The sequence below is a fragment of the Ipomoea nil genome, unplaced genomic scaffold, assembly GCF_001879475.1.
Source record: "Ipomoea nil cultivar Tokyo-kokei standard unplaced genomic scaffold, Asagao_1.1 scaffold2922, whole genome shotgun sequence".
Lineage (NCBI taxonomy): Eukaryota > Viridiplantae > Streptophyta > Magnoliopsida > Solanales > Convolvulaceae > Ipomoea > Ipomoea nil.
The window spans coordinates 975,835-996,631 of NW_017619350.1; the positions used below are offsets into that span (position 1 = coordinate 975,835).

General features: G+C 33.1%; 2 protein-coding genes and 1 long non-coding RNA gene across 5 annotated transcripts; 2 read left to right on the forward strand and 1 right to left on the reverse strand.

Moving 5' to 3' along the window:
* The first annotated feature begins 5,344 nt into the window (after window positions 1-5,344).
* Window positions 5,345-19,993, forward strand: LOC109161525. The gene is made up of 3 exons (XR_002050931.1): window positions 5,345-5,683; window positions 18,454-18,456; window positions 19,979-19,993. It is a non-coding gene; the product is annotated as an uncharacterized LOC109161525 (long non-coding RNA).
* On the forward strand, window positions 5,678-8,885 carry LOC109161523 (peptidyl-prolyl cis-trans isomerase CYP40-like). Of its 3 annotated transcripts, none has more exons than XM_019309954.1 (9): window positions 5,678-5,865; window positions 6,388-6,888; window positions 7,002-7,089; window positions 7,361-7,413; window positions 7,704-7,808; window positions 8,024-8,099; window positions 8,262-8,299; window positions 8,375-8,435; window positions 8,691-8,885. In XM_019309954.1, the coding sequence occupies exons 1-8, from the start codon at window positions 5,695-5,697 to the stop codon at window positions 8,432-8,434; spliced, it is 1,092 nt and encodes a 363-aa protein (XP_019165499.1). In that variant the 5' UTR covers window positions 5,678-5,694; the 3' UTR covers window position 8,435; window positions 8,691-8,885. The 3 variants fall into 3 exon arrangements, with proteins under 3 accessions (XP_019165499.1, XP_019165500.1, XP_019165501.1); XM_019309955.1 differs by lacking the exon at window positions 8,691-8,885 and adding an exon at window positions 8,519-8,537; XM_019309956.1 differs by lacking the exons at window positions 8,024-8,099; window positions 8,262-8,299; window positions 8,375-8,435; window positions 8,691-8,885 and adding an exon at window positions 7,993-8,013.
* On the reverse strand, window positions 9,924-13,034 carry LOC109161522 (armadillo repeat-containing protein 6). The gene is made up of 8 exons (XM_019309953.1): window positions 12,800-13,034; window positions 12,418-12,723; window positions 11,749-12,032; window positions 11,426-11,554; window positions 11,149-11,271; window positions 10,729-10,836; window positions 10,437-10,615; window positions 9,924-10,292 (listed from the first exon to the last, which is right to left on the reverse strand). Exons 1-8 carry the CDS (start codon window positions 12,945-12,947, stop codon window positions 10,169-10,171), a joined length of 1,401 nt encoding a protein of 466 aa, XP_019165498.1. The 5' UTR covers window positions 12,948-13,034; the 3' UTR covers window positions 9,924-10,168.
* Window positions 19,994-20,797: the final 804 nt, after the last annotated feature.

Below are 20,797 nucleotides of genomic sequence, written 5' to 3' on the forward strand. Positions count from 1 at the left end.
ATCCCTGCTTGAAATGAGGAATTTTTTTCTCCGGTGGCATTTTGACGGAAAATTGGCCGGAAGGATCAATTTTGCAACAAAAACAATAGTCGCGGACTGAAATTGCAAGGTTTGAAAGTCGCGGATCAATCTTGATAATGCCACTATAGTCGTAGGACCAAAAATGCAAAAAACTCTAACCTAAAACATGAAATAAATTTGTCAAAGTTTGGTGTATATGGATCAAGAAAAATATGATACATGTGTATAATAACATCATATTGAAACATATGTTTAGTGAATTAATTACATCAGTTTTTGGCATTTTGAATTACATTATTTAAATATGAACCACCCCCCACCCCCTACACGCACACAAAAGGCTACAGTGTATGTAATACTCTCCGTGGTTTTTGAAGTAATTGTCAAAGCTATAATATTGTAATTTAAAAATATGTGGCTTATTAGCTTAGTTGCTTAGTTGTTTAGTGTATCGTGTTAATAATGTGAATGTTGTAGGTTCAAGACTTGTATGAGCCAATTTATTTTTATAAATGTTGTAGACCCAACTTATTTAGTTCATATTTTTAGAAATGTTGTAGAGCCAACTTATTTAATTACGTTCATTATTACGGTATGTTATATCAGCTATCAGTCGAACCTAGCTCATCGATCACAAATTTGTACATAATATTTTGAACCATGATCCATAATGCATAAGTATGTTAGCCGACAAAGGACCAATGCCAAATAATATAATAGTTGATAAATAATTACAAGAAGCTAAGATAAATCAAGCGCTTATATATGATGCATCTCCAAATGGCAAAAAGTGACAAGCAATATAGTTGTTGAGTGCACTTGAAAGTTGAAACAGTATCCAACAACAAGAATATCATTATCCTCCACAGAAGTAGACACTGTATTCATTCACTTTAATTGGACGCAGCATCTCTAGAATGTTCGTTTGGTTGACAAACGACAACATATATAAGAATAATGCTGGCATGGCCAGCTTTTAGTGGCTGTCCATTTGCTGTATTGGTAAGGCCAACATCTCCCATAATTTATATTAGAGCAAATTACACTTTTGGTCCTGTGACTATAGAGGGTGTGTTAATTTGGGTACGTGACTTTTAAAACTGACAATTTAGTCCTTTAACTATCATTTTTTAACAGATTTGGTCCTCCCGGCCAAATTGCCGGTGGAATTTGGCCTGAAAGACGTTCGACTTTTTAAATCAAATATTGGTGGGGGTAATTCGGTTCAACAATTAAAAAGACCGAATTACCCTGACCAATATTTGATTTAAAAAGTCGAATGTCTTTCCGGCCAAATTCCACTGGCAATTTAGCCGGGAGGACCAAATCTGCTAAAAAAATGATAGTTAAAGGACTAAATTGTTAATTTTAAAAGTCACGTACCCAAATTAACACACCCTCTATAGTCACAGGACCAAAAGTGTAATTTACTCTTTATATTATAATATTATTTATGTTCAAAAATAAATGTCTAATATTAATACTCCGTAATTAATAATTTATATTAACATCTTAAAATTATTTATATTCTACATATGTATATTATAATTATTATTGTATAATACGTAGTAATATTAATATAAATCATTTATATAAATATGATATTTATATTTAGGAAATAACTTATATAGTACTCAATGCATAATGTATATATATTATTACCATCGAAGAAGATAAGAAAATATACGGTGTAAATATGCATGTACATGGTAATAATAATTGAAAAAATAATGAAAGTTATAACTGTATGGGTACTTCTTTTTTTTTTTTTTTTTTTTTACTAAAATATTGTATAGTACAATTCTTATAGCATAATGTATAAAAAAGTAACAAAAAAAAAAAACAGACATAAATAAAGGGTATAACATTTATTTATACTTATTAGTTTTTATTATTACTAGTATAGTATTTCATATGCGCATGCGTAAAAATATGTGTTCAATATTAGTTTTATATTAAAATCTTAGATTTATTTATATTTTATATATTTATATTATTGTAAATAATAATAATAATAATAATAATAATAATAATAATAATAATAATAATAATAATAATAATAATAATAATAATAATAATAATAATGATGATGATGATGATGTAAAACGTTTTTATACTACAATATATAATGTGTATATATTATTGTTATTATTATTGAATAAAATAAGAAAATATATGATGGATGTATGTGCATAGCAATAATAGTATAAAACATAACAAAAGTTATAACAGTAGACATGTTTATTCAACATATTATATAGTACACAACTCGTATAGTATAATATATATTAAAAAAATGTAACGGAAAAACGAACATGTATGAAGGGTATAACATTTCATTCACACTTTTTAGTTTTTATTTATTAGATTTTTAAATAAAAAAAATTTATACAACATCAAATAATAAAAATATCAATTACGATATATAAAACAACACTCAACACGTTTTATTAAATATATTGATGAGTACTGGTTATCGTAATCTAAGATTAAATATTCGCATAATTCAATGATAATGTTGCAATGACATTGTCTTAAACTTAACAATGATTTGAGTACATATAGTGATATATACAATGACAAAATGGTACAGTCAATGGTCTTTATCGAAGTCCTGCTTCCAGGCAAAAACTTTGTACTCCGTACTAATCTTGAAAATCTTTTCTTGTCCCACAGCAGTGGAATGTATTCGCCGCGGGCCGGCAAATGAATAAACAATTTGATACGAAGCATTGTTTATTGCTTGTTTTTATAAGTTTTCTTGATTCTATGTCTGGAAAATTAATATATATCTTGTAATTTTTATTTTAAGTGATGAAATGTGAGAGGAATAAATACCTTTTCTTGAGTGATGAGGAAAATATATGGTTTAAGGAGAAAGCATGTAGTCATCATTAGAATGTGTATTTTAAATGGAGTTTGCATTGTGATCCTAACCGACAAAAGACCACAAGGAGGTAAAGTAATATAAATTGTGTATAGTTAAACGGTTTAAACTAAGGGTCCGTTTGGAAACCAGGAAAATGACTTCTGGAAAATGTTTTCTGGAAAATGAGTCATTTTCCGGAAAACATTTTCCTTTCCGGTGTTTGGTTGCATTCTGGAAAACTGTTTTTGTGTGTTTGGTTCATTTTCTGGAAAATGAGTAGAATTGTATAATTAAACATTTTAATTATTTTATTTAGAATATTACAACATGTATAATAATATATAATAATATAATATTAATTTTAAATATAATAAAAAATAGCTAAGTTTTTCAACAAAAAAAAAAACTAATAATATATCAAAAATATTATGGTGGTGGTGGTGGTGTAGTGGTAGTGGTGTTATTCGTTATATAATAATAATAATAATAATAATAATAATAATAATAATAATAATAATAATAATAATAATAATAATAATTGGTGGTGGTGTGATGGTGGTGGTAGTATGACGATGGTGTGGTGGTGGTGGTGGTGGCGGCGACGGTGGTATGGTGGTGGCGGCGGCGGCGGTGGTATGGTGGTAGTGGTGGCGGCGACGGTGGTTGCAGTGGTATGGTGGTGGTAGTGGTGGTGGTGGTTGCGGTGGTATGGTGGTGGTGGTGGCGGTGGCGGCGGTGGTGTGGTGGTGGTGGCGGTGGTATGGTGGTGGTGGCGGTGGCGGCGGTGGTGTGGTAGTGGTGGCGGTGGTATGGTGGTGGTGGCGGCGGCGGTGGTATGACGGTAGTGGTGGCGGCGACGGTGGTTGCGGTGGTATGGTGGTGGTGGCGGCGGCGGTGGTTGCGGTGGTATGGTAGTGGTGGTGGCGGTGGTGGCGGTGGCGGTGGTGTGGTGGTGGCGGCGGTGGTATGGTGGTGGTGGCGGCGGCGGTGGTATGACGGTAGTGGTGGTGGCGGCGGCGGTGGTATGACGGTAGTGGTGGCTGCGACGGTGGTTGCGGTGGTATGGTGGTGGCGGCGGCGGCGGTGGGTGCGATGGTATGGTGGTGGTGGGGGCGGTGGTATGGTGGTGATGGCGGCGACGGTGGTTGCGGTGGTATGGTGGTAGTGGCGGCGACGGTAGTGGTGGCGACGGTGGTTGCGGTGGTATGGTGGTAGTGGCGGCGACGGTAGTGGTGGCGACGGTGGTTGCGGTGGTATGGTGGTAGTGGTGGCGGCGGCGGTGGTGTGATGGTGGTGGTGTGACAACGGTGGTATGGTGGTGGTGGTGGCGGTGGTATGGTGGAGATGGCGGCGACGGTGGTATGTTGGTAGTGGTGGTGGTGGTGGTATGGTGTTGATGATGTTGGTGTAAAAGTTGGAAAATGACTTCCCCCAAAAAAAAGGGGAAGTCATTTTCCATAAAATTGCCTTCCTTTTCCATTGACTTCCACCCCATTTTCCTTTGACCAGTCATTTTCCAATGTAACCAAACACCAAAACCCCGGAAAATGACTTCCAGAAGTCATTTTCCGGGTTTCCAAACACACCCTAAAAAGACCAATAGACAAGTCTCACATGAAGTCAAACTTAGAACATTGTGGTTACCAAACTAATGTCCAACTAACTTGGTTGGGTTATCCCAGGACGAGAGAAAACCTGAAGTCTACCCAATGGTGTGTGTAATGAGTAAACATTGTTCATAAGTAATAATTCAAAAACTACACATGAAAGGTCGAGTCAATCCGTTCTGGTCAAGAGTCCGGTCAAAGGTCAACTAGTCAATGCTTGGGCCTATAAATAGGGCCTTAGTCCTCCATTTTGGGTTGCTTCTCTCCCTTTCTACTACACACTCTCTCTAGTTAGAACTCTCCCCCTTCCCTCTAGAAAACACAAGAACATATAAAAGATCCCTTTGAGCTACTTTCTCTTGTCTATTCTCTTACATTGTTCATACATACATTACTCTACATACATACGGTATACACTCTACATACACGAAAATTAACATCACATTAGAAATATGTAATGCGACAAAATCGATTAATAATATGTTAATAAAAATTAAATGTGTGGCTTTTTAATACAAAAATGGTGTTGCATGCACTGATCATTCAGTGATCCTGTTAAGCACAAGTAATACTTTTTTTTTTTTTTAGGTGTAATCACCACGTGATGGTCCGGATCTTTCTCTGTCTGTTTAACGGTTCAAATTTACCCAATTAATCTTTGTTTATTCCGAAAGTCTAGGAGTTAGACCAAAAAAAATTGTCACTTGTAGGAATCAACCTAATTTATCCCGAAATTCTCTCCACGAATACTTTTTTTTATTACAAGAAATGGGGATACCCATACAAACTACGCCTACAACGAGGCTTGAAACCTAAACCTCCCACATAGGGGAGCAATTCGATACTTTTTAAGATTAAGGTGGACATTTTCTAACTAACAAATTTGTGTAAAAATAGGAATTTACCAAAATGGTAATAGACCAAAAAGGGAAACTATTTTGAACAAAACAAACGGCGTCAGTGCGTCAGCGTCACTAATCACTATGTGGGTTGTGCACGTTAGCACACGCGGCCTAAGTTAGAGACAAGCGCTACCGCGGTTGAGAGGGGCTGGAAGTTAAGTTCGAAGTATATATATAAAGCTGGATGCATCGGTGCTAAGAACTCTAGAAGCCTCCATAGCCTTAATTCTCAAGTCAAACAAACTTAGGTTTATCACTCCCCCTAACTGATATATCTAGAGAGAGTTGATCGGAGATGGCGAGGCCGCGGTGCTTTCTGGATATAAGCATCGGAGGGGAGCTGGAAGGGAGGATCGTTGTGGAGCTTTACAATGATGTGGTTCCCAAAACCGCCGAGAATTTCAGAGCTCTTTGCACTGGCGAGAAAGGCATTGGTCCTAACACCGGCGTTCCCCTCCATTACAAGGTAAATCTCGTATCTCTGTATTTCTGAATTCCTATGTGTTTTTATCTATACGTAATGAATGAAAGGTTGTTGACTCATGCCTTGTGAATGGAAGTTCGGACTACTTAAGTTGTTGATTTGGTTTGGAAATTCATCTTCATAAACAGATCATGATTGTTCGATTGCGATCATGTTTTCTACTACGATATAAAGGCGGGAAAGAGTGGTATTCTAATTTATAATAACTTGTACTTTGTTTTAATCATTTGGAAGTGTAACCGGTTCTGCTTAGCGCTCTTTGTCCATATAGATGATTGATTTATATTATTGTTCATGTTGAGAATTTGAAATCAGTTAGATATTTCTACTGTGCTCTTAATTGATAGTGTTTTTCGAGTTTTTCCTTGACGTTAATGGAGTCTCCTCAGCCTTCGCCATTGACTGTAACTTCAACTGAAGCTGTAAAACATTTTTCGGATCTCCATATATACTGGTAAAATGAAGTTTGGTATATTCTAGCACCAATCTATTTTATCCTTGCAGGGAGTCCGTTTTCATCGTGTTATTAAGAGCTTCATGATACAAGGAGGTGACATTTCTGCTGGGGATGGTACCGGAGGAGAATCCATTTATGGACTAAAATTTGAGGATGAAAATTTCGAGTTGAAGCATGAGAGAAAGGGGATGTTATCCATGGCTAATGCTGGACCAAACACAAATGGATCTCAATTTTTTATCACAACCACTCGCACTGCTCATCTTGATGGAAAGCATGTTGTATTCGGGAAGGTAATAAAGGGAATGGGAGTTGTTCGTTCTATCGAGCATGTCCAGACAGGTGAAAATGATTGCCCTACTGCCGATGTTATTATCGCTGATTGTGGAGAAATTCCGGAGGGAGAAGATGATGGAATTGCAAACTTTTTCAATGATGGTGATATGTATCCTGATTGGCCAGCTGACCTTGCTGAAAATCACACTGAGCTCTCTTGGTGGGTGGCTGCTGTTGAGTCAATCAAGGCATTTGGTAATGAACATTTTAAGGTATTAATAACTAAACAAACGATATTCAATTGTTGCACATCGTAACATTTGATTTCTTTTTGCACATAAACTTTACTTAGCATTAGTAATTTGAAAACTTTGCTTTTTTCCAGAAGCAAGACTATAAGATGGCTCTTAGAAAGTATCGAAAAGCTTTGCATTATTTGGATGTCTGTTGGGAAAAGGAAGGGATTGATGAAGGTAAAAGTAGTTGTGTTCCCTTACCTTTCAGATATATGGAAAATTCTACCATAAAATTTAGATAGATATACCAAAAGCTAACTTATAGTATTAGTACCAAACTAAATAGTATATAAGAGTACCAAAATGAAAAACATATTACTGAAAGTTGTTGCAACAAAAACTTTTGGTACAGTATTTCAGATGTACTATACAATTTCCCTAGTAATGCGGTTGACAATCTGATCACTTTATATAGATACTGTCTGAGTGGCTGTTTTCCTTTATGCAGACAAGAGTCTGTATTTGAGAAAGATTAAGTCACAGATATTCACTAACACTTCGGTAAGCTCCTATTATCTGTTTGATCATTTTTACCTGTCTTGTTTTCCTGCTTTAACAGATTGACTAACAAAAAGGTTGATATTCACGCCTAAATGCCTTTTTTTATGATTAAACTTTTTACTTCAAATTCTTTTGCTTCACGTTTACAAATTTTCCATTTTCACTTCCTTTAGTTATCAGCTATGCTATGTTATTGAGTAAAACACTTACAGCTTAATGGGTTTGAATCTTGAAATATTCATTGAGTTCTTCCTATGACCACTATATACATAAGACTTTTCTTTCTTCAGGCTTGTAAACTGAAATTGGGAGATTTAAAGGGAGCACTCTTGGAAGCTGACTTTGCAATGCGAGATGGAGAGAACAATGCAAAAGCTCTATTTCGCCAGGGTCAGGTTAGTTCTTTAATAAAGATGAATGTTAGATGTTTTAGCTTTGTAATCTTAATTTACCTGCAATTTATGCTGTATTTTCCCTTGGGAGTGGGGGTGGCTTTGGTATATTGGCTATGTTTAGCAGAGCTTATTTAGGAGCTTATAGCTTATTTTAGTATACAACTATTCAATATACTTCTGAGAGGTCTAACAGTTCTGATCACTGACTTTATCAGGCACACATGGCTCTCAATGACATAGATGCTGCATTTGAAAGTTTTAAGAAAGCACTTGAATTGGAGCCAAATGATGGTTAGTATCTTTCTCTTATTTTTCTATGATATGACCTTTTTTCCTTATTATTATTTTTTTTGGTATTCTAATCAGATGGTTTGAAATGAGGTTGTTGAATGCGTTGAGTTTTCCAAATTAGCTTCTAGATCCTCTGACTTGCCAATGGCTGGCTTCTTTCAGGTGGAATTAGAAAGGAACTTACTGCTGCAAAGAAAAAGGTAAACATATGACCTTGAATTTGAGTTTAATAACAGGATATCCAAAATGCTAATGCACTTTAATTTATGTGACAGATTGCTGATAGACGTGATCAGGAGAAAAAAGCATATGCTAAGATGTTCAAAAAAATTTGAGGTAACTTTATTTTACATTTCGATTTCTACTGGCCATTTAATATTTGCTCAGAGATTCTGACAATCAAATGTGTCTTTGCACAGAACTGGTTCGTGTGACTTCTTTTTTTTTTTTTTTTTTTAAAGCAAACGGCAAACTTGTATTAAGTTATAGGAAAGAGCATTACAAATGAAAGAGGGTGGGAAAGAGCATTACAAATGAAAGGGGAGGGGCAGAAGACCACTCCTGCTGCTTTGTTAATTTGCTTTTTTACAGGTTCCTTGGAAGAATAATGAATACTTGCTTGCAGAATTATAATAGTACAAAATTAATTCCTGGGCCAACTTGTGTTCCTTATTTATTCTATTTTCAATTGACCGTACATTCAATCAGAAGACAGCTCCCTTCATTCCCTTGCTTTGGTTTTGGTCTCGTCATATATTTTCTTAATAATTGCGAATTGTGTCCAAAGGAGTCGCGTGCTTTGACCGTTCATTATGGATGAACATTTGAACAAAATATTAGTGATTTGATTCAATCAAAAAATTAATATTTGATGACCAGGGCTTTCTATTAGCATTATACACTCAAAATATCAATTTTAAATTATTAATAATGAATAAAATAATTAAATAAAAATATTTAAAATATTATAATTATAAAATAAATGTATTTTTATTTCTTTGTTAAAATTTGAACATAAAAATTAATTGATTAATGAAAATTATAATGTAACTTATAAAATGTTAATCTAAGAAAATAATTAAATAAAAACTATTCAAAATATTATAAACTAAACGAAAATAATTTTTTTTTTATTTCTTCGTTAAAATTTCTACATAAAAATTAACTGATCAATGTAATTATAATGTAATTAATAAAATGTTAAATCTATGAAAATAATTAAATAAAAAATTTAAAATATTATAAAATAAATGAAAATAAACCTACTCGTATTTCTTCGTTAAAATTTCTACACAAAAATTAATTGATCAATGTAATTAATAAAATGTTAATCTATGAAAATAATTAAATAAAAAAATTTAAAATATTATAAAATAAATCTACCTGCATTTCTTCGTCAAAATTTCTACATAAAAAGATTTAAAATATTATAAAATAAATGAAAATAAATCTACTCGTATTTCTTCGTTAAAATTTCTACATAAAAACTAATTTATTAATGTAATTAATAAAATGTTATTATATTACTACAATAAACAACTAATTTTACTAAACATCCACCCACATAATTAATTTGTATTTTACTAATGTACTTTAATAAATAAATAGTTTATTTTTGTAAGAAAATACTTTTATAATAAAGATGTTACCAAAAAGATCCCATTTATATAAATTATATAAAGATATGCGTACCTGATGGCTGATGCGATAGATGCGAATGCTTAACAGGTCCATCCAAATTGAGTTTATGAAGGTGAACAAGTCTTGGGAGTGAAGGGAGAGTTACGCGTATTGAATTTACAATATAATAATGTGAACAACATAGAATAAGGGATCGGATCACTAAATTATAAAGTAAAACCCACACAAGAGTTTCTACAATCAGAGACAGATGGAAGCCAAATTGGTCACACTTAATTGTAAATGGGTTTCTTGTAATGCCATCCAAATACATGCACAACTCAAAACCATTGAAAGCTGAAAAGTTGGAAGAATATTTCCCCAAAAAAAAAACAAAAGGCAAAAAGAAGAAAGGATTAGACTCAGATTTACCAATTCAGAATTGTAGACTAAGAGTTGTAGTCATCAAGTCCAAGATCTCTTAGTGCATCAGTGGCAGCATCTTTGCAGCTTCTGTGGTTTGACTTAGCCTTCCTGATGAGCTTCTCAATACCATTGCCAAGCAGAAGTGCTCTGCAAAATTGAAACATAAGAATTCCAATAAAGCCTTAAGCCGATAAACTGACCTCAGAACCAATTCTTTTCCTCATGTTGGACTTGTCCCACCTTCCCTTATTAGACAGATATAGAACATTTTTATTAAGGGGACAGACTTGCCTGTTCTCAGGATTTCTGACCACAAGATTACGGATCATGAAACAAGCGCTCCTTTGCAGTTGCTCTGATTCAGGAAATCTATTCATGGAATGGATAGCAAGGTCACCAGCTCCAGCTTCTATAGCCCGAGCTGCTTTATCTGGGGATCTCAAGGATAGCACACAAATAATAGACATGATCTGTAACAAGAAAAGATTGATTACAACATGTCAAAATACTTGAAAGCATTTAGCAATTAATTGAATTTTGTACTACTCCAATTTTGGAAGTATGCATCCATGTAAATCATTACCTCTTGAAGTACCGAAGGATCATCAGAAAATAGTGTTGAAATTTTAATAAGCCTATCCATGCCTCTCTTCTCAACTATAGCACCTTTGTTTACATCACTTCCTGCCAACTAGACAAGTACAACAAATTAGATGAGCTTCAATGTTTCAAAGTAATTTAATTGGCCAGACAGTTGTGGCATCCAAATAAAGATAAGCAAACATGCAACAGTTGCCCATATATATATCACTTAGAAACAAGAGTTTGAAAATATTTTCGCAAGGCAGCGAATACATACAAGCTTGATTGCATAATGAGGATACTCAAAATGGTATACAGTTTCAAATGGAACAAAAGAGGGGTGGGTTCTTATTCACAAATTTCTGATCATAAGCTCTGAGCAACTAATATGTTCACAAGAAGTTGTAACCAAGCTTAGCACCTTAGATAACAAAGAACAGCAAGTTTTTGCTAAGGCATTGTTTCCGTGTTGACCACTTTCATCAATACAACAAAGAATTGCATCTATACCACCAATATCAGCAACAGTTCTGCATATTTCATCCTGAAAACAGAAGCAGGAGCAGATGACAAATTAATGGCAACAATGCAATAGAATTTCTTGAAATATCTTGAAAGACAATGAAAGTCATTCATGATTCGTGCATAGAGCCAGAGGCGAGTTTTATGATGTAGTGATTACAGAAGCATGAGCTTACATTAACAGCAATGGCTTTCAAAGCATTGCAGGCTGACATTAGACTGGGAGTCCTAATCCCTTGATTGAGAGATCCCACAAGTGCTTCAACAATTCCAGTCTTTGCAAATCTCCGAGCATACCCAAAAACCTAAAATGGATAATGAATCTCAACAATTAAACAAACAAAATGAACTACACTCACAATCTTATTCTATTTCTCCACTTTCAGGACCTATCCTGAAGGGTTGACTTCCAGTTTTAATTCCAGCCACTTATGTCTATAAAATGGAGTAAAAATCTTGCATAGAACTAGAAATATAGATGAGCACTCATTTTACTTACTTGAGAAGCTACAACACGATTATCATCAGATGTTAACAGGACTTGTATAGCATCATATAAACAAGGAATGCTCCCACTGCTGTGTTCTCTTAGACACTGAACAATGAGCTCATCAATTTTCAGGTCCATAAACGATGCTTTGAGAACCTCATTACCAGTTGCAGCTGCCGCGACAACAGAAAATCCATTATCCAAAATATTTACATCCTCGCTTTTATCCTTTAGGATACCAACAACTGCTTTTGGTCCACCACTCTCCCTAAACATTTCTGTGCTTTGAAGATCTGTGAATGGAAAAAATCACAGGCACATGCACAAATTCAAGTGCATGAAAATGAGCACGCATCCAGATAGTTTTGTAAGCTATATACAGGAATGTTTAGTTTTCTTAGGCCAAGACAACTCAGATGCATAATTACACAACAGTGAATGCCATACAAGTATGAGCTTCTAACTATAAGCATTATGAGCAGTTCACTAAATATTCACTTCAAATAAGCCATCAGCAACATACTGAATAATCAATGTTTCATAACATGAAAAGCAAATCAAGTTATTCCACTTTAGGAGAGATTATACCTAAAGTAGTACAGATAAAATTCACCAACGCAATCAGATCGATCATTCAAAAGTGCGGTAGTACCAATTAATAACACAGTAATTTCATACCATGAAGTAGCGAAGCCAATGTCTTCAAAGAGGAGATCACGCCCTGATTGCAAGCACTAGGAAGCTTCAAAAGTACGGAGCACACTAATTGCACTCCGCCGTTCCTGGTAGCAATAGCCACATTACCCGATCCTTTATCAGTGCACGAATCATTCAACCTATCCAACAATTCCACAATTTCCTTCAGAACACCATCGTTTTCGACTGAACTAGCCAACTCGAGATCCAACTGCTTCAGTCTCTCGATCGTTTGAATAACCGGATTGTCATTCACGGAACTCACTCCCGGGACGCAAGTCACTATGCCTATCGGATAGAAAAGGAGCTGTTATGGAATTTGTATCGCTTCGTTGGGGATAGTAAGAGGGAGAAAGTAAAATACCGGAGAGATCGACGCCTTGGAGGGTTAGTGTTTGGATTGCGTCTTCGAGAGCTTCGGTTGCGTCCATTCCGAGGTCCTCAATGTTCTCCTTCACCATTTCATCGAACGCTTCCTGTGATACCGTTCGCACCGCCTTCGGTGGTCCCATTTTCGCTGTCGTTGCCGGAGCCGCCCGCTACAACCGCTACCGTGAACACTGAACAGAGAGTAAGAGAGGGAAGACTGCAGATAGTGCGGGAGATCTTTGAAAATTACTCGTAATATACTGGCCATGGGCTTCTCTAAAACAACTCGGCCCAAACATTTGAAAGTTGGAGAAAACTAAGAATTAATCACAACTATACATCTGGAAAAATTAAACGCATCAGATCAAATTTTTTATAAAAATGCGGTGTCAATTTCATAATTATCACCAATTTTACTATGCAAACATGAACACTAAAATCTGTAATTTTTAGACTTTTTCAGATTTGCACATTTAGTATTAACGTTTTGCACATTTAGTATTAACATTTTGCATATTTAGCATTAAAAATTTGTACTCGCAAAAATGCGAATGTACATTGCATTTAGGGTTTCGATTTTTGAATTTTATGACTGAGTTTTTAATTTTATTTGGTCCAGTAATTCACTTTTTATTGCTTAAGGTCTAACATTTATGTTTAGATTTAAAATTTAACCTTTTCGTTGATTTTATAGAATTTATAATGTTTGCATATTTAGTTGTTAAAGATTTATGTTTGGGAATTCCTCTATTCAATCATTTTCCTTGTTCTTGTTGCTGGATATCTCGTTTTTATACATTTTTTCTTTGTTTTCCATACCTTTAGTGAGTTACTGATAGAGTTCGAAAATGTCAAATCTTTGATGATTGTCTCATCAATGATTGAAATTGAGTTGTGAAAACTTATAGATAAGTATCTTATGACTGAACTAAGAGACATCTAAGTCATACAAGTAAAGAAATCTATTCATTGATAAGGAAAAAAAAAAAAAAAAAACGTAAACGGGAATTGGATTGATGATAAAATAGAATCTTGGGCCGCGAACAATGATTCGATTCATGAGGAAGAAAGAAAATTCTTGGTTTAGCACTCCGCCTTAACGACAGAAAAAAAAAAAAATTCTATTGAGTCTGGCTCATAGTGATCATTTTTCAAAGAATAACTCCGGTTATCAAATAATTGAACAATCGGGCACAATTTACTTACCATACTTGGTTGACGATAATTATGAAAACTATTATTGTCTCTCTTTTTTTTTTTAATTTGATTAGATCTATCAAATTTTTATAGATATAAGACTGATATTAATTCTTATTTTTTTCATGTGGAAATTTTCTCGCATGATCCATAGATTATATATATATATGTATATATATACACTGGTATTACGCAATAAAACTGTCATAACTACGTCAGATTCACGGCTATTATAATTTATAACTTTGAAGCTACCTTCGTGCTGTGTGGAAAACGCGACATTATGCTCCTAATTATGGAATTACCTTGTTTGACCAAACTTTTATAGTTGGGCAATTGTTGCTTCACTTTTTGCTGTAGCAGAAAGTAAACAATTCTGTCCCGAAATAGATGATCCTAAAGTATTACTCCGTATTATTATTGTACAAGAAAGTTGTGAGCTCAATTATTATCCACACTTGTGATCTTCCTTTCCCTCGTCACCCAAAGCTGAATTTCGTTCCTAAACACACTAAAATGTGAACTTCAGATGAAAGCTCATTTTGTGACTCTAACCAATAATAATGATCGACTACAAAGCAATAAAACATGCATGTTATATTATTTATAATTGATCAGTTCAAATCAAATAAAATACTCCATAATATACAACTTACCCAATCACGTATCCCACTAACTTGATTGGGTTGTCAACTCTACTCTCTTTTAAAAAAATTAAAAATTAAAAATTAAAGGCGCTACTACGGTAATTTCATGCCATTCTTTTACTGCCATGCTCTGGATACAGAAATGATTTCTGATAACATTATTATTCGCATGAATGCCAACTCTCGATTTGCACGGGCAGAAAGGCAACAACAATGGCCGCCTCTTAATCCTCCGATCCATCAAAACTATCGTTGGTGGAACTGCAGGCATGCAAAAACGCCCCATTCTATACTAACAAGTAACAACACATTGTTGTATAGGAATAAATGTAATATATTTCATTAATTTTTATGAAAATTAATTAAACTCGTAATTTTTAATTTATGTCCACAAAATCATATCTGTACATAATAAATTGTGAGAACAACCTATATATTATGCATCTATCTCAATTTCAATCTGGCTAGTATACATATCATTCAACCCTAAAAGCTTCCCTAATAACATTCATCATCATAATAAGTATTAAAATACATGAATGTTTATTATTATATTTATGTAACGATTATGGATGTGGTAGTTAAACACTAGGAAGCTAGCAGTATTTAAGGATTGATGAAGCAACGTAAATGCATTCGTTAAGCATAACTAACTACTGGTATAAGCATAGATTAGGGGAAAGCAAGATTATTGATGATGTTTGATGTAATAGTGGTCAAGATTGATATCCCATTTTCAAGGACAACTTGATTATACAAACCCAAAAAGATAAAAGGGAGAAAGGCCGTGTGTTCCTTTAAAATGGAATATAATTAGTGGGGAACCCACTCATTTTGATACAGACATACACAATCATTAACCATATACATTTTCCTCCATTTACCAATATATATATTTATATTAATGTGTAGCTATTAGCTAATTGTTTAGCATTTATATAGTTGATTTTGTATATGAGACTTCATAACTTAATTTAATTTATTTTTTGTCACTACAAAAACTCGCATGTAATTACTAACCGATCCTATACATTAATTAGGTAAATCTCGTACTTTGTCTATAATAGTTTGCAAACTATACACGATAGGTAAATCGTACTAAAAAGGTCTTGTGTAACGGACTCGAATCAAACTCATAACATTTATATATGAGAATCACGTTTTCTTAGTCTGGTCATCTCTTTTGTATAGTTATGTAATACTTATTATTACTTAATAGTATGGTAGTGTTTATTATTATATCTATTTTAGTTAAAGCGCGCAAATTTCACCACTTCAAATGAGATATTTAACATTTTTTCTTTTTTGGTGCAATGAAAATGGACCATTACTCAACAGATAATGGGTGTATAGTAGGGGTGGGAATAGGCCAGGCCCCTTGTAGGGGCCTATGTCATGGCCTAATTAAAGCCTAGTTAGGCCTAGCTCGTTTAGTAAAAAGGCCAGGCTTGAGCCAATTTCAAAGCCTATTAAACTAAACAGGCCAGGCCTATATATACCAGGCTCGGCCTTCAGGCCTACAGGCCTGGCCTATATATATATATATATATATATATATATATATATATATATAGGCCAGTATATATTATTTAGATATACTAAAGTTTTTAAAAAGTCTTAACATGTAGGCTTTAATAGGCTAGGGTAGGACATACTTTGAAGCCCTTTTTAATGACCTAAATATTAAACAGGCTTTAAAAAGGCTTCAGGCCAGGCCAGACTAATTGCAGGCTCAGGCTTGAGCCTAACAAAAAGCCTACATACAGGCTCAGGCCCAGGCCTAGGCTTTAGATTTTCGTAACAGGCCCAGGCCTAATTTTCCAAAGCTCGGCTCGGCTCGGCCTATTTCCACCCCTAGTGTATAGTATACGAAATCTAATGTTGGTTTAATTAATGTTTTGCATGTAAAGTCATAGTACACCATCGACGACCACAGCAACCAACATTAATGCATGTTACATTGTTATCACTACTCTTTATACTATCATCAAATTGTGCCAATTAGTTGGTGGTTAGGTTTGGTTTGTCATATGATCCCGTCCTTTGCATACATGTCCGATTATAATTTTGATTAATATTCGGCATAAGTGCTACATACAAAATTACAAATTCATTTAAACATAATAATAATGATTATTCTTTAAAAAAAATTATAATTTATGCCCCTCACAAATATGTCAATTACCAATGTTATCCCTAAATTATTAGTGGTATAAATATTGCCAATTAATTTTCAAAACGTGACAACATTAAAATTTATTAAAATTCTGCCAAAAAATGATAAATTTCACAAAAATTCATTATCATCTTATCAACGTACATATTATATATTTTAACCTTTAATATATATATATATATATATATATATATATATATATATATATATAACAATTTTATGGCTACCAAAATAATATTAAAAAAAGTTGTCAATTTCATCTAGAAGTGCATGTGTTTGTGCGATGCCGTCAATTAGAATATGATTTCAAAGACTTAATTGCCGGTATAATCATTCTAAGAATTGGAAATGCAATTAAATTTGGCTAAGCTGGACAAGTTAAATGCCTCGACCAAACCCCATATTAGAGAAATATCAACAATAGCATTAAAAGCATATACACAGGCACATTTAAGTACCCAATTAAGTCTACGTATGTACATATTTGTAGGCATGCAGTCTCATATACATGATCAATACGTTTACCTACCAAATTCGTATCGCTAGCTAACTACATTAAAACCCTTTTTAAAGGCATTTAAAATATCCTTTAAGATTAAAATGACCTGTTCAAACAAGTCTATCTAGTTAGATTATCATGAATTGCTCGTGAACCGTTTGATCAAAACTTTATCATGTTAAAAATGGATGCACCCCTTCTCTATCAAGACTTGGCACTTCAAAACCATCCGGATTGCATTATTGTGAATGATGATAACAATAACAATAACAATAACAACAACAACAACAACAATAATAATAATAATAATTGACCAAGAACCTTGTGGTTCATTGGTACCAAATTGCTCCCTTATGTGGGAGATTATAGGTTTGAGTCTTAGTCCGTGAACTATATATGAAGTGGAAAATAAATTACTAAAAATATCAATTCCATTAATAAAGACAATTAACTATATATGAAGTGGAAAATAAATTACTAAAAATATCAATTCCATTAATAAAGACAATTATATCCCTATATGGGTTCGAGCCTTAGTTCGCGAACTATATATGAAGTGGAAAATAAATTACTAAAAATATCAATTCCATTAATAAAGACAATTATATCCCTACATAATAATAATAATGGTAATTAAGAAAAGTTAGCGATGACATAATTGTCCTACTTGTTTTCCTCATTTTTGAGGAAAATGTTTTCCATGAACTAAACAAAGGAAAATATAATTTTCCTCAAATTCAGGAAAACATTTTCCTTGGAAAACATTTTTCATGAGCCAATCATGCCCTTAAATATGCAAACTTGGATACTTTTTTTTTAAGCTAAATTTTAAATCTTAATCGTAAATGCTAGACACTAAATAGTAAAAAGTGAACCACTAAACCAAATAAAACAAAAAACTTAGTCATAAACTCGAAAATTCGTATTTTTGCAAGTGCAATCTTTTTATACTAAATGTACAAAATGTTAATACTCAATATGCAAACCTGATAAATTATGAGAAGTACATATTTTAGTGTTCAAGTTTGTATAATAAAGTTAATAATAATTACACAAATATTACCGCACAACTACACGAGAAGCTATACCCGCACATCAACCCTACCCTATATATAAAACTTTGCTATAAGTAGGTAGTATATCCCTTTTGGTGGTCTATTTTAGTGTGCGACGTAATAAATGATCTCATATGCATCTGATTTCCTCCAACGATTTTGTGGTCCTAAATTTTTTGCAATAGATAGATCACTACAAGACAGCAAAATTGACGGCAAACAAAAACCATATTATTATTATTATTAAATATTGTAATGTAAGATCTAGCTGCTAACTTTTCTGTTAAATTACTTTCTCTTTTTAAATTATAATTGTGATCATCAACATATTCTATGATTGATACTTAATAATTCTTTTAATTTCTTGTAATTTTGTACACTAGCTAGTATGTAGTGGAGTAGGTTGCCCATTCCTACATCACCGTCATTAAACAAAATTTGGGAATATAAACCTCTAAAATGTATAATTATGCATGGTATCAAATTTATCGTCTTCCTAACAAAACAAACAATAAAAATATATAAACGGGGGAAGAAGGAGAAGACAACAATAAAAAGAAAAAGCAAACATAGTATTTTATAAACCTTGTCTTTCTAGAATTCTAGAGGGGATATTATATTAGGAGTGGACTTAAAAGCAATATGAATCATGCCATTGCATGTTTATTTCTTAAAATTACATTAATATCTTTCCCCAAAAAATTACATTAATATCTAATACAACTTATGCATGCACTAAAATATCTATTTTATAACGATTGCATCTCAATCTCGAAAGTTCTCATTGCTCGCATCTTAAAATTTAGTGGATAAGATAAATCACATAATATGTCTTAATCATCAACAATAATTGCAAGTAATAAAGCTAAGCTATGCCATGTAGATATTATTTATTACTCATCTTTTACCAATTTTGAGTTTTAACTAAATACAAGAACATATATATTTAAAATAAAAGCAAAATGCTTAATACGGTGACAATATGCGAAGAAAGTAATATTTCTCTTAATAAATAATGCGATAATAATTTATCTTTTGCATTGACATGAATACATGATTAATCGGATTAGCGTATATGGTATAATGATATTATTACATTATTCCATTCATCCACCTTCTACATAGTCACACTCATTGATGTAAAAAAATAAATAAAAATTCTATGGCATCATTGTCAGCTCTATTTAGAAAGTTCGTACCCCATAAGACAATATATAGGTAAAGTCGAGGTTTCATTACAATAATAAAATTTACACAATTTATAATGTTGTACATGTAACATAATGTTATAGTCAATATGTTTTTGTTGTTGTTGTTGTTGTTGTTGTTGTTGTTGTTGTTGTGTGTGTGTGTGTGTTTTTTTTTTTTTTTTTTTTTTTGTGAGAAAAATAGAAACTGTTACCCAATGGTGTGTATAAGTTAAACTATGTTTTTATTTTATTTTGTGATGAAAAATTCCATTATTATTATTATTTAAGTGTGTGCAGAAAATAAACTCTATTCTGTTACGTACTCTTTTAAAGCAATTTCATCAATTGTAATTTTTTAAAAGTTGTTGTCATACCAGTGATACCACATAAGAGGAGATGAGAAGAAAAAGAGAGAGAGAGAGAGAAGGACTCTCATAAAAAATTACTCCGTATTATTAATGAACCCATTAGGGGCAAAATTGGTATGCAAAATGTGCACCAATGTGATTTTTTTTTTTTTTTTTTTTTTTGCAAGACCCACAAAAAACATGTTTTACCTTCTTTTTTTTTTTTTTTTCATCATCTCTCCTCCAACTCAATCCCTATCTCCTCTATACATGTATGCCAAAAAAAAAAAAAAAAAACAAAAAAAAAAAAAAACAAACACTTCAAAAAACTCTTAATGGTGATGCTTGTATAGTAGTATTTTTTCTTTTTCTTCCTCCCACTCGATTTCTTCATTTCGATTCCGACCAACCTTTTATTTTTTTGGAACTATACAACATAGGAGTTGCTAGTTTGCAACATTCGTTTTTTTTTTTTTTTAAGAAAGATTTATGATTGAATGGTCATTAGCATGTTTCATTTAGCTTAGTACATTAGTTATTACCACAACATCACTATTTACAAATTACTCCGTACTTTTTAAGAGTAATGTTAGGTATCCCTCTTCAAATCATCCCTCCCCATTTCTTCACTTAAAGTGGCACCATATAATAAGACTATTTAATATTTAATTAAAAGTGTATGGGGCCAACCATCACCCAATAAATATAAGTCATATTATAAAAAAAATTTAGATGAAGTAAATAATTTTTTTTTTTAAATCAAGCTAATATAACTAAAATATACGAATGAGAAGGGGAACCATGAAACCCCACCTTATCAAGCGAAAAAAATTTTCCTAACATCTACCCATTTAATTTTCCAATCAAATATTATACAATTCT